This window comes from Idiotropiscis lumnitzeri, chromosome 21 (assembly GCF_059441095.1).
Source record: "Idiotropiscis lumnitzeri isolate Australia: NSW breed Sydney's pygmy pipehorse chromosome 21, RoL_Ilum_1.0, whole genome shotgun sequence".
Taxonomy (NCBI): domain Eukaryota; kingdom Metazoa; phylum Chordata; class Actinopteri; order Syngnathiformes; family Syngnathidae; genus Idiotropiscis; species Idiotropiscis lumnitzeri.
In genome coordinates this window covers 2,550,466-2,564,579 of record NC_142411.1, presented here as the reverse complement: position 1 = coordinate 2,564,579, position 14,114 = coordinate 2,550,466, and the positions used below count along the sequence as shown (strand labels likewise).

The 14,114-nt window shown below is 43.8% G+C and overlaps 1 protein-coding gene across 3 annotated transcripts in view; it reads right to left on the bottom strand.

Annotated features, from left to right (window-relative positions):
* LOC148316432 (glutamate receptor ionotropic, kainate 2-like) overlaps positions 1 to 14,114 on the bottom strand; it is a 65,084-nt gene that overhangs the window by 5,042 nt on the left and 45,928 nt on the right. For all 3 annotated transcript variants that reach the window (XM_088285599.1, XM_088285597.1, XM_088285598.1), the window contains exons 7-14: positions 12,236 to 12,379; positions 11,507 to 11,614; positions 10,908 to 11,021; positions 10,615 to 10,821; positions 9,970 to 10,193; positions 4,978 to 5,096; positions 4,000 to 4,217; positions 2,681 to 2,906 (exon numbers count right to left, since the gene is read on the bottom strand). In XM_088285599.1, coding sequence (XP_088141725.1) covers positions 2,681 to 2,906; positions 4,000 to 4,217; positions 4,978 to 5,096; positions 9,970 to 10,193; positions 10,615 to 10,821; positions 10,908 to 11,021; positions 11,507 to 11,614; positions 12,236 to 12,379 — 1,360 coding nt within the window. The remainder of the gene's footprint in view (positions 1 to 2,680; positions 2,907 to 3,999; positions 4,218 to 4,977; positions 5,097 to 9,969; positions 10,194 to 10,614; positions 10,822 to 10,907; positions 11,022 to 11,506; positions 11,615 to 12,235; positions 12,380 to 14,114) is intronic.

Sequence of the window (14,114 nt, the reverse complement as noted above, 5' to 3'; positions counted from 1 at the left end):
GAAAGTGGGAGATCGTTCAAGTATCACAGGATCGTGATTGCCCCCCCACCCCCCCCCCCCAAGCCCCCGCCGCAAAGCCCTCCATCATATTTCAAATGATAAATGATGGCCTAACAAAGGAGGCCTTGGATAAATGCTAATAGGATGAGTCCTCCGAGACAAGGATAGAGAGCCGCAGCGGCGGCAAATGGAAAAGTGCGACGCTTGACGCCGCGTGCATTCATAACTACCTTACAGATGTTGAAAAGCGGGCGGCATCCATCACTCCCACGCAGCCGAGCGGCTGCTATGCTTGCGCTGTTGAGTCGATAGCGCAGCTTTCGGGAAAAGGGGATTTGGGGGGGGGTCGACAAGCACTTAAAGATTAAAAGCGTTGTCACGCCTATTGGTCACTTTCTTCAGGCCCAATCCATTGATAGTTTTTTTTTTTTCCCACACTTGGTCTGTTCCCCCTCAGGGTTAGGTTTCTTTTCACACAAAAAAAAAAAATACAAGTGAGTCACAATGCGTCACCGTACGCTGCCTGAGATGTTTCACCTCTCTTATTGATCAAAAGAACGTAAACAGGAAGAATAAAACGGCGCAACACAAATTGCTGATACTGTACGCACTTTTGGGAGAACATTTTCCGCCTCGGAATGGTCGGAGTTAACGATTGGCAAATTGTTTAGAATTTTGGGCTCCGGAGGTTGCTGATGAATTGTGTTTTGAAGCAACAAACAGAGGACAGTCGCTTTGGATGGCGCGACAAGTAAATGGCTAAGTGCAGAGCGAAGTGGAGGTCCGGGGGGGGGGGGCGACCAAAAAATGGAAACGCTCAAAGAATCCGTCTTTTTTTTTTTTTTTGCTGATCTGGATGGGGTTGCACGGTGACCAAAAGCACGATTTCGTGACCGCTCTGAACGTAGCATCATAGCGATAAAGCTAACACATAAACATACGGCACAATTAGAAGGAAGCAAAAAGATCCGTTTGTTGCGTCGAATCAACTCGATTCACATCCGAAGGAACAAACTAAAAAAAAAACGACTTGGATCAGACAAGGACGTCCAAAGTCGGGAGGGGATAAAAAAAAAAATAAAAATCCTATTCTTTTGGAGAGGCGCTGCATTTAATGATTAAAAGAGACATTTTCTATCACAGAGGAAACATCTGAGGGATGCTAATCAGCTTTATTGTGAAACAGTGAGTCATGAACACCGTCAACGTGAGAGCCAAATGAATTAGAGGCAAGTAATAACTCCTCCTGCAGCAGCGGCAGACGTCCTAATCAGTCCTTTTGACGCATTTATCAGCGGAGCGCTTATCAGGGAAATGAAGGATTTGAAATAGAGCCAGTTCGCTCGGCGACGATGAAAAGCAAACCGGGAAGGTCTGATGTCCATCTCAAGGACGTCGGTGTAAAAGTCGGCGCCGCAGCGGGACCATACATCAGCACGCCGCTTCGGCTTTTGTTACAGCCGCCGCGGCCATCGCCGCATCTCTGCAGATCTATAACCGCGTCGCGCTCATCAGCACGAGGCGGCTCCAGATGTGGATGGCCAGAATTAATCATCCGTATTTTGATGGCCTTCATATCGCCCGTGATGGATGCGGCCATTAGCCCCCCCCCCCCCCGCCACGCCGTCCGTGACGCTTCGGTCGCAGTGCTCCCGTTGGCCTCGTGGCGACCACTTTAACCTTTACGGCAAGCGGGACAGAAATCATCAGCAGCTTTCCCCTCCGGCGCCCTCGGGATACATTTAGCCACCCGCCGGCTGCTTTGCATAGAGCGCAACGCGACGCAACATGACACTCGCCAGCGTGAATGATGAGCGTCGCATTAAAAAAAAAAAAAAAAAAAGTTGCATTCTTTGAGAGTGTCTCATCTTTTTTGACAGGCGCAAAGGTAGATTAAAAAAACAGGACGCGCGAGCGGTCGGATTGTCGTCTGATTGTTTGCCGCCAAAGTGTTTTGTGGAGGCGCTTTAACGCTCGGCTACAATTTACGCGGCGCCAAGCGAAGACGCGGAGGTGGGGGGGGTGTCTGCGGTAAATTCACTTTGGAGCCTCTTTCCACAATTCTTCCCCTCACAGTCGTCGCTTTTTGTGACATGAGATGACTCACACCATTACGAGGATAAATATGGAACGGCGTCTGCATAAGGCTGCCGTTCCAAAAAGTCGGATTTTTTTTTAACTCACCATTTTGTAGAAGGTGACAGAATTTAAAATTTTCCACAATTATTTGATAAAACATTTCAAGGAGCAATATGCTTAAAAATGTCAGAAAATCCTGTGGGCAAACTGCGGCCCGGGGGCCACATGCGGCCCGTTAAAAGTTTTTATCCGGTCCGCCGAACCTGAACAAAAATTAATTTTTTTTTCTCCGATGAGGTGAGGTGACCAAAGGATCAAGTGGCTGGGGAGTGGCAAATCAGGATTTGCCAGTTTAAGCCGCCGAAGGAAATCGATGGTTGCCGAATTGCTCCCCGATTGTTTGGAAATTTCCCGCCCGAGTTGTATTGAGCAAAATGAAGCTGCCTGGAGCAGTCGTGTCATCGCAGCCGTTTGCGAATATCATGTTTTATCGACAGCAGAAATTTGGGGGAGGAATCAATAGCAGCCATTTTGTCATTTGGCCAAATGCGAGGAATCACAAATCAATTCCGCGTTTTCACCGACGCTGGACGCCACTTACCCATCGGCGTTCCCACGCCGTAGGCTTTGGAGTCGATGAGGCCGCCGATCTGCGTGAGGTTGCAGTTGCGCTGGGTGACAAACTCGATGGTGGTGGACTCCATGAGGAAGGCGTACTCGGAGGTGAGGGCGCGCTGGATGCCCTCCTCCACGTTTTTCACCATCACCGACTGCCTCCTGCTGTTCATGAACTCCCACATCTTGTCGTAGGTGGAGATCTTCGTCTTCTGCGTGGGACGGATTGGACGGGCGAACGAGGGAGTCAATGAAAATGCTGCTGTTACCGTTACTTTAAGGAATTTATTTTATTGTTTTTTTTTTTACTCCAACGTCATCAATGATTATGACATAATTGCATACATTATTTCGGTTTCCTCGTCTAGCTTGAAAGAGAGCCATGACAGAGTGCCTCTTCTCAGGAGTGGATTTAAAGGAAATAACGTTAAAAAAAAAAACACACTCGAGTTACTTTTTTTAAATTCTTTTTTATTATTATTATTTATTTTCTAAAAAAAAAAAAAAACCCACGCAAGAGTTACTTTTTTAAAAAAAAATTTAAGAGTATAAATAATATATGCGTGTGTGTGTTGTTCAAATAGCAATTCTTTAAAGCGTTACAACAAATTTAGCATTTAGCTCTTCTTTAGTTTGTCCGTGACATTCCCCATTCTGTGTTTGCATTAAGCGTGAATTTTTGATTTTTTTTTTTTTAAAATACACGTGCAATTGTCTTTGGTTTTTGATGGTAAACTTTAACTGGAAGTAACATTAAGCAGATTGCAGCCTCTTTTTTGTTTTTTTTTCTTTCTCTGCTAAACTGCTGCTTGTTCGCTAAAATTGAATTGAATTGAAAAATGAACAATGCGAAATATTTTTTTTTTTTGTGGTGGATAAATCTTTGAAAAAAAAAAAATCTACCAGGTCTTAAAAACAAAATTTAAAACTCTGGGTATACAATGTTCCATTGAAATTCTCGTGCACACCAGCGGGATTTTTTTATAATAATTCTTTTTTTTTCTCTTTTTTTTTAAATTTAGTTAGTTGGAGTTTGGAATTGTTTTTCTTCATAAATGCTTTTTTTAGTTAAATTTTTTAATTAGTTTATTTAATTTTTTTAATTTAATTAATTAATTTTAGTTTAGTCAGGACATTTTCACAATAATTTAGTTTTTCTTTTTTTTTTTTTTTAAGAAATCCTGCTTTTACGTCTTTTAATTTCGGTTTCCGTTAACCATAATAACCTTGGGGAAAATTGTTGCAGGAGTTATTTTTGATGGTTAGCTGGAACAGAAGAGGATTGTTTTTTTTTTCCCGCCCTACCTTGAAAAAGGTCATGGTGGCGCCATCCTCGACCACGCCGTAGAGGATCTTGGTTTGCTTGGCGAGGTCATCGGCCGAGTCAATGGGCGACTCCATCCTCTCCACGGTGAGGAAGGCGGCCAGGTTGGCCGTGTAGGAGGAAATGATGATGAGGGTGAAGAACCACCAGATGCCTCCCACGATTCGCGTCGACAGCGCCTTGGGCATGAGCTCGGAGCCTGAGGTGAGGGAGGCGGCGGGAGTTAAGCTGCCAAATATATGCATCCCCGCAGCCACTCATCTGGCATTCACTCTTCCTGCTCGATTTGCACCACGTAACAGCACACAACAAGATAATGCCGCTTTGCTCGGAAAAAAAACAAAAAAAAACAGTCAAACAGTCAAGAACTCTCTTGAGTTTTTTTTTTTTTTCGCTCCCTTCTTTCTATTCAGCCGTAGCGGATGCGCCGCTCGCTTCGAGATGAAATCACCCCCCAAAAAATAATAAATAAATCAAATAAAAAGCGCTCCGAAAAGATAATTGTTGGATTTCAAATACACTTTTACCCCCCCCCCCACTAGCTGACACAAGTGAGCACTTTGAATAATGCAAAGAGGGAGGAGGAGAGGTGAGGTGGGGGGGTGTCCCGCAGACAGCTTGTTTTGATGCGTCGAGTGCGTTCAGCAGCCGAGTGTGGAGAAGTGACGGGCTGTTTGGGCCAGAGAGTCATGTACCCAAGGTAACCTCACGTCCTGACTCCACACCCCACTGGTCTCTAGGTGCTGATGGGCCGAGCAGCGACAGAGAGACGACACCGGCGATCGTGGAATTGTTTTGTTTTTTTTTTCAGAAGGGGAAGGGGAGAGGGAGAGAACGCCAGATGTCTATTTCTCTGTCGCCGCCGGCTCGGATGCAAAAAAAATAAAGAAATAAATACAAATAAGCCCAACCCTGAGAGACAGTGGGATATCGAGAGCTCCACAGGCTGAGGCAACTACCTTGCTGCATGAGAGCCCCGACTCCAAACCAGAAACTATTGAGCAGCGTAAAATTGTTTTCCACGACATCCGAGTCGGGGTTGCACGGGTGCGGGTTGTACCACTCGTACGGGCTAAACCTGCAAAAAGGGAAGAGGACAGAAAAAGCGTGTCAGTTGAGTTAAAAAAAAAAAAAGGCACAACAGGTTCACAGCTAGATTGTCATCACAGGAAATAAATCAAAATAATAGGAGAGTAAAGTCTCACTTGGTCTGAATTTTATGAGGATTAAGTCATCATTTTTTTATGAGAAAAAAAGTCCAAACGTTATGAGAGTAAAGTCAAAACTTAACGAGGGCAGTGTGACTTTATGAGGGGAAAAGAATAGAAGTCGACGTTACAAGCGCGTAAAAGAAAGACATCGGATAAACATAGTTAAGAATATAGTTAAGTGACACCTTGAAGTTGGGAAAAAAAAAACAAAAACGCAGATCACGTTGATGTGGACAAATATTTCATTCTTGCGCCATTAAGACTTTTCTTGTAAAATTGCGCTCGACTCTCAGAATACGAAGACATTTTTTTTTTCTTGTTCTTGTAAAAATACATCTTCATCCCGAATATTAGGTTAGGACTTTCGAAAAATTAATCCCTGTTAGAAAAGACGCAGACGCTTTTTCTCCTGTGTGTGTGTGTGTGTGTGTGTGACGCAGGCAGCGCTGCGGCCTGAGGCTCCAAACTCGCGCCGAGACCGAATCATTGGGGCTTTCACCGAGATCAACTTATTGGCATTCTCAAATGCCTTCACTTTATTGTGTGAACGGATCAATAATGTGGAATAACACCGTCACTGGTGATAATGTCCCCGTGCGTGATGATCTTACGAGCTCATTTGGATTCCCTGACTCAGGAGCTGTTTTCTCCACAGCACGTCCGCCGGCGATTACTCACACGCACGCACGCACGCGCAAGCGAGCGCAGCAAATTTGAGCTCAGGCTTGGGCTGAGTGTCGGTGTCTTGGGGTCAGCCGTGGACATCTCCTATTAATTAGCTTCAGTGAAAGTGGCGTGGCGTTAGTGTGAGGTGAATGGGTGAGGGTTAATCATCAAGGAGCTGATAGAGTTTGTGCTCAAGTGCTTGACACGTGGCTTATGCAAGGTTGAGGAGCCCTTCAGGTGTTGCGCAAACAAAGTGGAGCGCGCCACTCAGATAGCAAAATGTATATATATATTTATATTTATTTATTTTTATTTATATTTATTTATTTATTTATATATATATATATATTAGTATTGGCAGGTGATTACATTTTTTAAGTAATAAATCCCATAAAATTAATTGCGATTAATTACATTTTTCAACCATTATTTTTTTTGTGAAGCTTCTATCAGATATTTACCTGAAAAATGACTTTTTTTTTAATTCATGAAAAATCACAAAACATGAACTACAGTTAATTCAAAAACTGTTCTAATAGCTTTCTTTGATTCTTGAATATGATATAAATGCAGACATCTTTACGGGCATTTAGCAAAATTGAAAACTGAAAAATATTTTTTTTTAAGTAAATCAAACTGCATTAACTCAGTTAAAATATTTAACTGAGTTAATTTATTTAGAATAATCTCCAGAGCCCTAATATATATATATATATATATATATATGTGGCAGTTGTCACTCACTACTGCCACCTACAGGAATGGAGTAAAAAAGCATCATTGGCTGACGAGTCAGTCGGCCATCTTCAGAATGGTTCCGCCTTGTCAAGATTACTCTTCAGTTCCACAATTTTCTCGGCGTTCCCCTTGAAAACCATCTTTTCGGAAATGGCCACCCGCACCGCGCCATCATTCTTCCTGTCAGCGCCATCACAGCCGCTGATTTGCTCGAATGTCAATGAGCTCTGTCTCCTTGGAGGCGCAGTTAAGTGAAACTGCAAAATGGCCTCGTGGTCATATAACGTCCGTTGTGTGCGTACGTTTTGCACCTGCGTCCTCCCGCTAGGATCAGCTAAATTAAATGCAAACTCAACCCTTTCTTGTGTTTATATCCTGCATCTGCACATGGATGTTATTCTAATGCAGATCTGCCGCCGGCGGCGTTGTGTCGGTGACCACGCGAACGCGAGCGGCTGCGCTTTGAGCAGTTTACAAGACGGCGGGTGTAAATCTGCGCAACACGCGCTTGATTGGATTGGGTTTGTCCCGCTCGCTCGGCGTCGGTATGTTTATCCCGGCGAGTGTCGGGTTCCTCTGGATGACCTTTGCCCCGAAGCCAGTCTGTATTCCTGCCGGCTGCGTGCGCCGCGCCGTTTGGCTCGGAAGAAGCGCATGAGTAACACGCCGACATGAGGTCACCTCCACGCACCGAAAATTGCGAGCAGAATGCTAAACGGATTCCCCTCCACAATTGCGCAAAAGCACTACTTTTGGACTGTCCCCTGGATTCAATTACTCGGCCCGGCTTTATAGATCTGTTGACTGGCGCTCGGGCCAAGCGAGGACTTAATGTTCAGGGTGTTAAATCGCCACTCAGTCGACTTGAAAGCTGCACTAGTTGCAACTAAAGATGCCATTTAAATCATCGGCTCTCCTGGGCGGGATGACATTTTCTACCTTGAAAGGGACTCGTGATGTGAGGAAAATATCATTTGTTGCCGTTAATAAAGAGAGAAATACGCTCAAGCACAGGCAGCTTCGGAAGGATCCGTTGGGAGAAGTGTGTTTGTCTCGCACTTCAGATGGGATAACGCATTCAGGCAAGGAAAGGGGGAGGGAAAAAAAAAAAGTGTGTGTGTGTGTGGGAAGCGCTTCAAAGATGTGAATCCCCAGCAGGAGACTCAAGTGTTTTGTGTTTTATTGTGCAAGACCACAATTCCGTGAACTCCAAACTGTTTATTTGTAAAGAACGAAGGAAGACCGGGGCAGCGCGCAAAAGGCAATGTTGGGAGAATAAAGTCGCAAAGTCTCAAGATGAAATGAATGAAGGTGAAAGGTTACAAAGAAAAAAAAAAAAGGTTCTCTCGATTAAAGTCTAGGAAAATGTTTTGTTAGGTTACCGGAATGATATGAAAAAAATCACGTAGAGCAGCAGTAAAGTCAAAATGTTCCAAAAAATGAAGTCATCAGGTACACGAAATTGTTGGAATAAAATTTGGAAAATTACAAAAATAATTATCAGAAAATGACCAGAATGGCGTTGTAAGAAAAACGACATCACAAAGAAAATTGTCACAAGGTTACCTGATTCAAGATCCGAAAGTTACGAGATGCAAGAAAAAGGTTGTCATGTTGGAAGAATAAAGAAAAGTCGGAATTTGAAGAAAATTGTGCAACGCTACAAGAATAAAGTCCTGATAGCGCAAGAAAAAAAAAAGAGTCATAACTTGAGGACAAGAATAATAATAAGCCTTCGTAAAGATACGAATATAAAGTTGCATTATTAGAGAAAAAAAAAGTCAAAGCGCATCCTCAAACCTTTTTATATTCTAAACATTCTATTCTTGTTATTTCCCCCCCAAGTAGTTACGTCTTTTTTTTTTTTTAAATAAAATTCAGACTTTTTTCCCCCCCTCGTAGCATTCTGTTGTTCCTCCCAAATCACACCTTTATTCTCGTTGCATCGCTATTTATTTTTTTTTTCTCACTAAACCTCCGATGCTCTTGCCTGGCAAAGGATTAAAGAAAAGAGTCTTTCTTTGTTTGGGTTGGGATACAAATAAAATAAAAAAAAAAAAAAAAAAAACAAAAACACACGACTTTACCTTCCATTTTGCGAGCATTTTCAAACTCCAACTCGTGAACAAACAAATTTTGCAATTAAAATCACGATGCATACACAATTAGATCAAAGCAATCTCAGGAGATGAATAAGCAACAGAATCGCATGCTCGTCACTTACCCGGCCAGCCACGCTTTGCCAAACACTCATTTGCATATTCTGAACTAACCTAGGTGACAGTTGCTGCTTTTCCTCTCGTGTGATCATTTTGCCGGTAACATTTGGCAAAATGTGCGTTTAAACCCCCCCCCCCCTCCGCATTTCTCGGTAAAGGTCATGCATTAGGGGGTGGGGAGCGGCGGGAGGGATTTCGCAAGGGCAACTTTGTTTTTCTCGTCAATGTCAGCAATTTATTTTGCGCCTCTCCAAGCGCTGATGAGGTACTTTGCTTTATTTTCACCCATTTTACGGCAACGGGATCAGAGTCATCCGTTATTCGTCTTGATTTTCACCTTCAAAGCGTCGCCGGCTCGCCATTAAAATTGCGCTTACGCCGCCAGTTCTGACGTGTTTGGACTTATTTGTTGCGTCTGCCATTCGATTGGTAGAAAGAAGGAAGCATCCAGAAAATGTTGTTTCGTTCCAAAGTGAACATCACCACCACCTGCTGGACTGGAGTGGAACAGCAGCAGATACAATTTCAGATTCTTTGAATTTATGATTGATGACTACGCCATCTGATTTTTAATGGGAGCAATGATCATTCATTTGCAGAAACTCACTTAGTTGCTGTTTTTGGCCAGAGCAATAACGGCGCCATCTGGTGGCACGTAAACGTCACAGAAGAATTAAGTGGTGGGGCTCGATTAACGTACCCGACGCAAGTCTAACTGTGCGCATGCGTGTCGCTTTCTTGACAAGCGCGGCAAGAAGAGGGCGTTTGCGCCGTTGTGGGCGAGAACACAGCCCACTCCAGGCCAATTGAAGCGGCTCCCCTCCTTCCCGGGAATGTCCCACGTTGCTATCACGTTTATAAACGAAATACGACGATATGCACCGCACATCTGCAAAGCTCGGTCTGCCTGAATTAAATCCTGCGCCGCAACTTTGACCTGCTTTTAGCCGGTTTCAAATTTCGTCAACTTTTGGGCCTAGTGTTGAAATCAATGTTATTTATTTTGCCATTAATTCTTCCTCGATTGAGGAACTGATGTGATTGCTGAAAAAAACCAAAACAATCCCGGATGGAGGAAGGGGAGTGAGGCGAGAGGGAGGGAAACGTGTCATGTTACCTGGCTATGACAAACAGCACACAACTGACACCCAAGCAAGCCAGCAGAATATACATCCAGATATCGGGTGAGAGCGGGTTTAGGAAGGAGAAGACCCCCGGGTTGGTGCCGTTGGGCTTGCGGTACAGGATACTTATCCCCAGCGTCATGAAGGGCTTGGAGAAGTCGATGACCTTCTCTCGCACGTAGGTGATGGCCAGAGGAGCGACCGCCAAGTCGACTTTCTGCGGCGACACCATAAAGAGCAAAGTGGATGAGACGGAAAAAAAAAAAAACAGCAGAGTAGACAAATCAAATTAGCATTTGATTTCTGTCGACAGCCGCCGGGGTCAACATGTACGGGCGGAAGAGAGAAAATAATCAGGGTCCTGAGTTCAGTGAGATTAGCGACGCTTCGATTTATTTTTAATGGAAATGACATCTTTCGCTTTATGTTTGAACTTTCCTAAATGGTGTCGCAGGTGAGTCAGAAAGGCAACATTTCGGGATTAGACTTAGCCGGCAGGAAGGAGAGCTTCTTCCTCGGTGCAGAGGGATTTATTAAAAAAAAAAAAAAAAAAGATAAAACAGTCCTGATTGAGGAGTTAGCGTGAGTTTAAAATATATAATAATAAAAAATTAAATAATTAAAAAAAAAACACTCACATGGTCCATGAGCTCGCGCACCATGCCGTTCCACTGGCCCGTGCTCTCATCCAGGGCGCCGTACTTGCCGTCTTCAACCAGCCGGACTTCGTACTGGAAGCCCAAAATTCCGGAAAGCTCCCTCAGGAGGTCGATGCAGTAACCCTCGAAGCGGTCGTTCCCGTACAGAGGTTTGTCCGACTTTTTAAACATGACGTATGGCTCCTCCTGTGCAGGGCGGCAATGTGAACAAAAGGTCAGCTTGTGAAAATTTTGTATGGCTCTCATTGTTATTTATAGCCGACTTTGGCTACCAGTATGGTGGATACGCGCAGAGATTTGTTAGCCAGCGAGTCGGTGATGTTGGACGTCTTGCTTTTGTGAGTCTCAGACATATTCAGACCGCTCGGAGGATCCCACGTGCCGATCTGTGGAGACAGCTCAGCATCACACTTTGTCTCATCCGCTCACTGTCCTCTCACAAGAATTCGGTAGGAAATGGTAAAAAAAAAAAAAAAAAAAATGTTTGCACAATAGTATGTTGCTTGAGCATCACCACAAACACACATTCCACAAATAAGCAATAAAAAAAATGACCAGAGTTATGACACATTTATTACACATCTATTACCCTCATTTCTAAAAAAGTGACAATATGGCAGCAATATTGAATCCGGTCGACCAATGAGTGACCACCATTGGTTGAAATTTGCCAAATGGGTCCGGATATGGTGTGCTTGGAAGTTAGAACCTCTTCCCACCAGGTACTTAACGGTAGTTTTTGGTTAGGCATGTAGGTAGCATGTTGTGTAACACCAGTCCTGGAACTTTTCTGACATACCTTTGGACAACTTTGATCATTTTCCGCCCGTTCAAAATCGACGCAGCATTCAGTTAAACGGCTTTCGCGCACCTTTTCCAAGCCTTCCTCCTTCAAGCTGATGACATCCAAGTCGAAATCCGTCCTCAGTCCGTTGGTCTTGTTGAAGAGAACGCGTCCGGTCAGGCCATCCCAGTGCGCCTATAAACATAATGTTGATAATGAGAATGAAACTCCTCAGCTCTCGGAGCGCCGCCGCTCCATCAAGCTGAACCGCCGTCTTTCTCCACAATATCAATCTAACCTCTAACCACCTCATTTTATTTCCGAATCATGCACTGCGCCGAGCGCGCTCCTCTCGCTGTCTGCCGCAGTAATTTAGCGCTAGACGACCGAGCTGCTAAAAGGGGAGAAAACAGTGACGAGTTCATCATGCGTGCGTGCTGGAACTTCGGCTTTGAGGCAATAGAGCCTTAGGAGCAGGATGAGAGGATTGGGGGGGGGGGGTTGCCTGGCGGGATTACTAACGGCACATGATGATCATGAAAATTACCTGCAATGATAACGTCCCCCAGAATCAAAGAGCGACAAGAACAAAGCAAGCAATCTGCTGACCCGCACCGGAATCAAGACGCTTTGATATCGACGTGGACGCGCCAAAAGAAAGAACGGGTATAATGGAGATGTTAAAGATGTATTCGCGGGTTGTTTTAGCCAGAAAATGAGGGTCGAAAATCAGCGATTCCACACAGCGGCCCGCGCTCATCAAAGTAACACGGCTCAGCGGCGAGCAGGTCAAAGGTGGACGAGGCGCTGCGGTACCTCTTTGATGAGGCCGATGAAGCGTCCCCCGAAGCGCCACGGCTTGTGGCGATTACACTGCAGGGAACTGACGGTGATCTGCTGAGACTGCTGGACCGCCACCGCCACCACGTGCACCGCGTCGTACATCAGGGCCGCGTCCGTCTGCCGGCGAGATGGAGGGAGAATCATCAGAAGGCGCCCAGCGGGGCACATCCAGCAGATGGCGCTGTGGCCAAAATAGCTTGTGAAGTTTGAGAGAATCGAATGTTCACATTTGTCAAGAAGTCCTGACCCACTTCAAAAGAAATCTGTTAGATTCGGCCTTTTTGGCATTAAGATCATTAAGTCATTCACTGCCATTGACGGATATAGAAGCCAAAAATTAGCATTTTTTTTTTTTTTTTTTTTACTGCATTGTGATGTCAAGCTAGGATGCAGAAATGTAAACATGCATCCCATTTTTTATTGTGTTGGTATGACTATGTTGCTGCCGGCTGGACCTGTCCTTTCTCCGCTGTGCGAGGCAGCAAGATCCTTTAACCCGAGGGGTGTGTGCTTATTTTAAAACGAGTCGGCTTTGGGGCAAAAATTACCGTGTCCCACAAATTCGACCAGGAAAAAGAACAAAAGCAATTATCAAGTTAATTTTTTTTGGTGTACTTATAATAAAAGACATATTGGTTTAGTGCCTGGCTATTGAAAAAGAAAAATGGGATTCTGATGTGAAAACATCAGTGCAACTTTGTAGGATCAAGAGAAGCCAGTGAAGGAATTGTTATTAAAAAAAAAAAAAGAAAAGTCATCTCAGTGTCTGATCATTCGAAAGCTGCAGCAGGGAGAGTCTCTGGCCTGTCGCCGTGGAAACTAATGACTCCTGATGGGTGTTCCCGTCCCCCAGCGAGATGGCAATGCAAGGCAGGCAACCGGTCCAGACGGGAGGACTCGGGGTGGCAGCCTCCATGTTGCGGCAGCATAAATTACAAAGAGGGAAGATACACTGAAAAGCACGACCGTAGCGATCCACAAAAAGCTAAACAAATCCAAAAAAATGAAATCTTTTGCCCTCCCCTAATATTTCAATAAATACATACTTTCACACATGCCCAGCCATTCAGTTATTGGCTTTCCTAACAAAGGCGTGCAACAGGGCTTCTAACTCGGCGCTCAATATAATTGCACGTATTGATTCAACACATCAATTACGAGACGGCCGATCTATTCCAAAGTAGCATGGTACAAATGATGTAATTGCAGCACTTTCAGGACACTTGATTAAGTACGCCAGGCACAATGCAAGAGCGCTATGAAAAAGACGATATATAGAGTGGGAAAAAAATGAATAACAGAGATACGATGATCGTCAATTAAAAGCATTTTAATATATATATATATATATATATTAATATATATATATATTTTAATATATACAAAAATCCTTATTATATATATTAAAAAATATAAAAAATACATATTTTTTAACATATATAAATATGTAAAAAATTATATATATAAAAATATATATTTCTTACTATATATATAAAAAAATATATATATAAAATATATATTTTTTTAAATATATATATATTTTTTTTAAAGCTGTAAAAAAAGTTGTGTGTACAAATTTCCCATTTACAAGTCTTCCGTCCAACCTCGTGTTTCTATAAAGGCCCGATTTGATTGACGGCATGGCGCCTAAGCCACACAAGTGCTGAAAGATGTGGCTCATTAAAGTAAATGCCTCAGAGGGACAAAAGGCAGCAATGTGTTCATCAGTCTTACTGCTCCCCGGCGTCTCTTACTCCATTGTTAATTATTTAAATCCTCCGCGCTCGCCGCTGTGTGCCGATTGCGGGATCTCGGCATATTTTAGGAGAATACATTTGTCCTTCTATTTGCC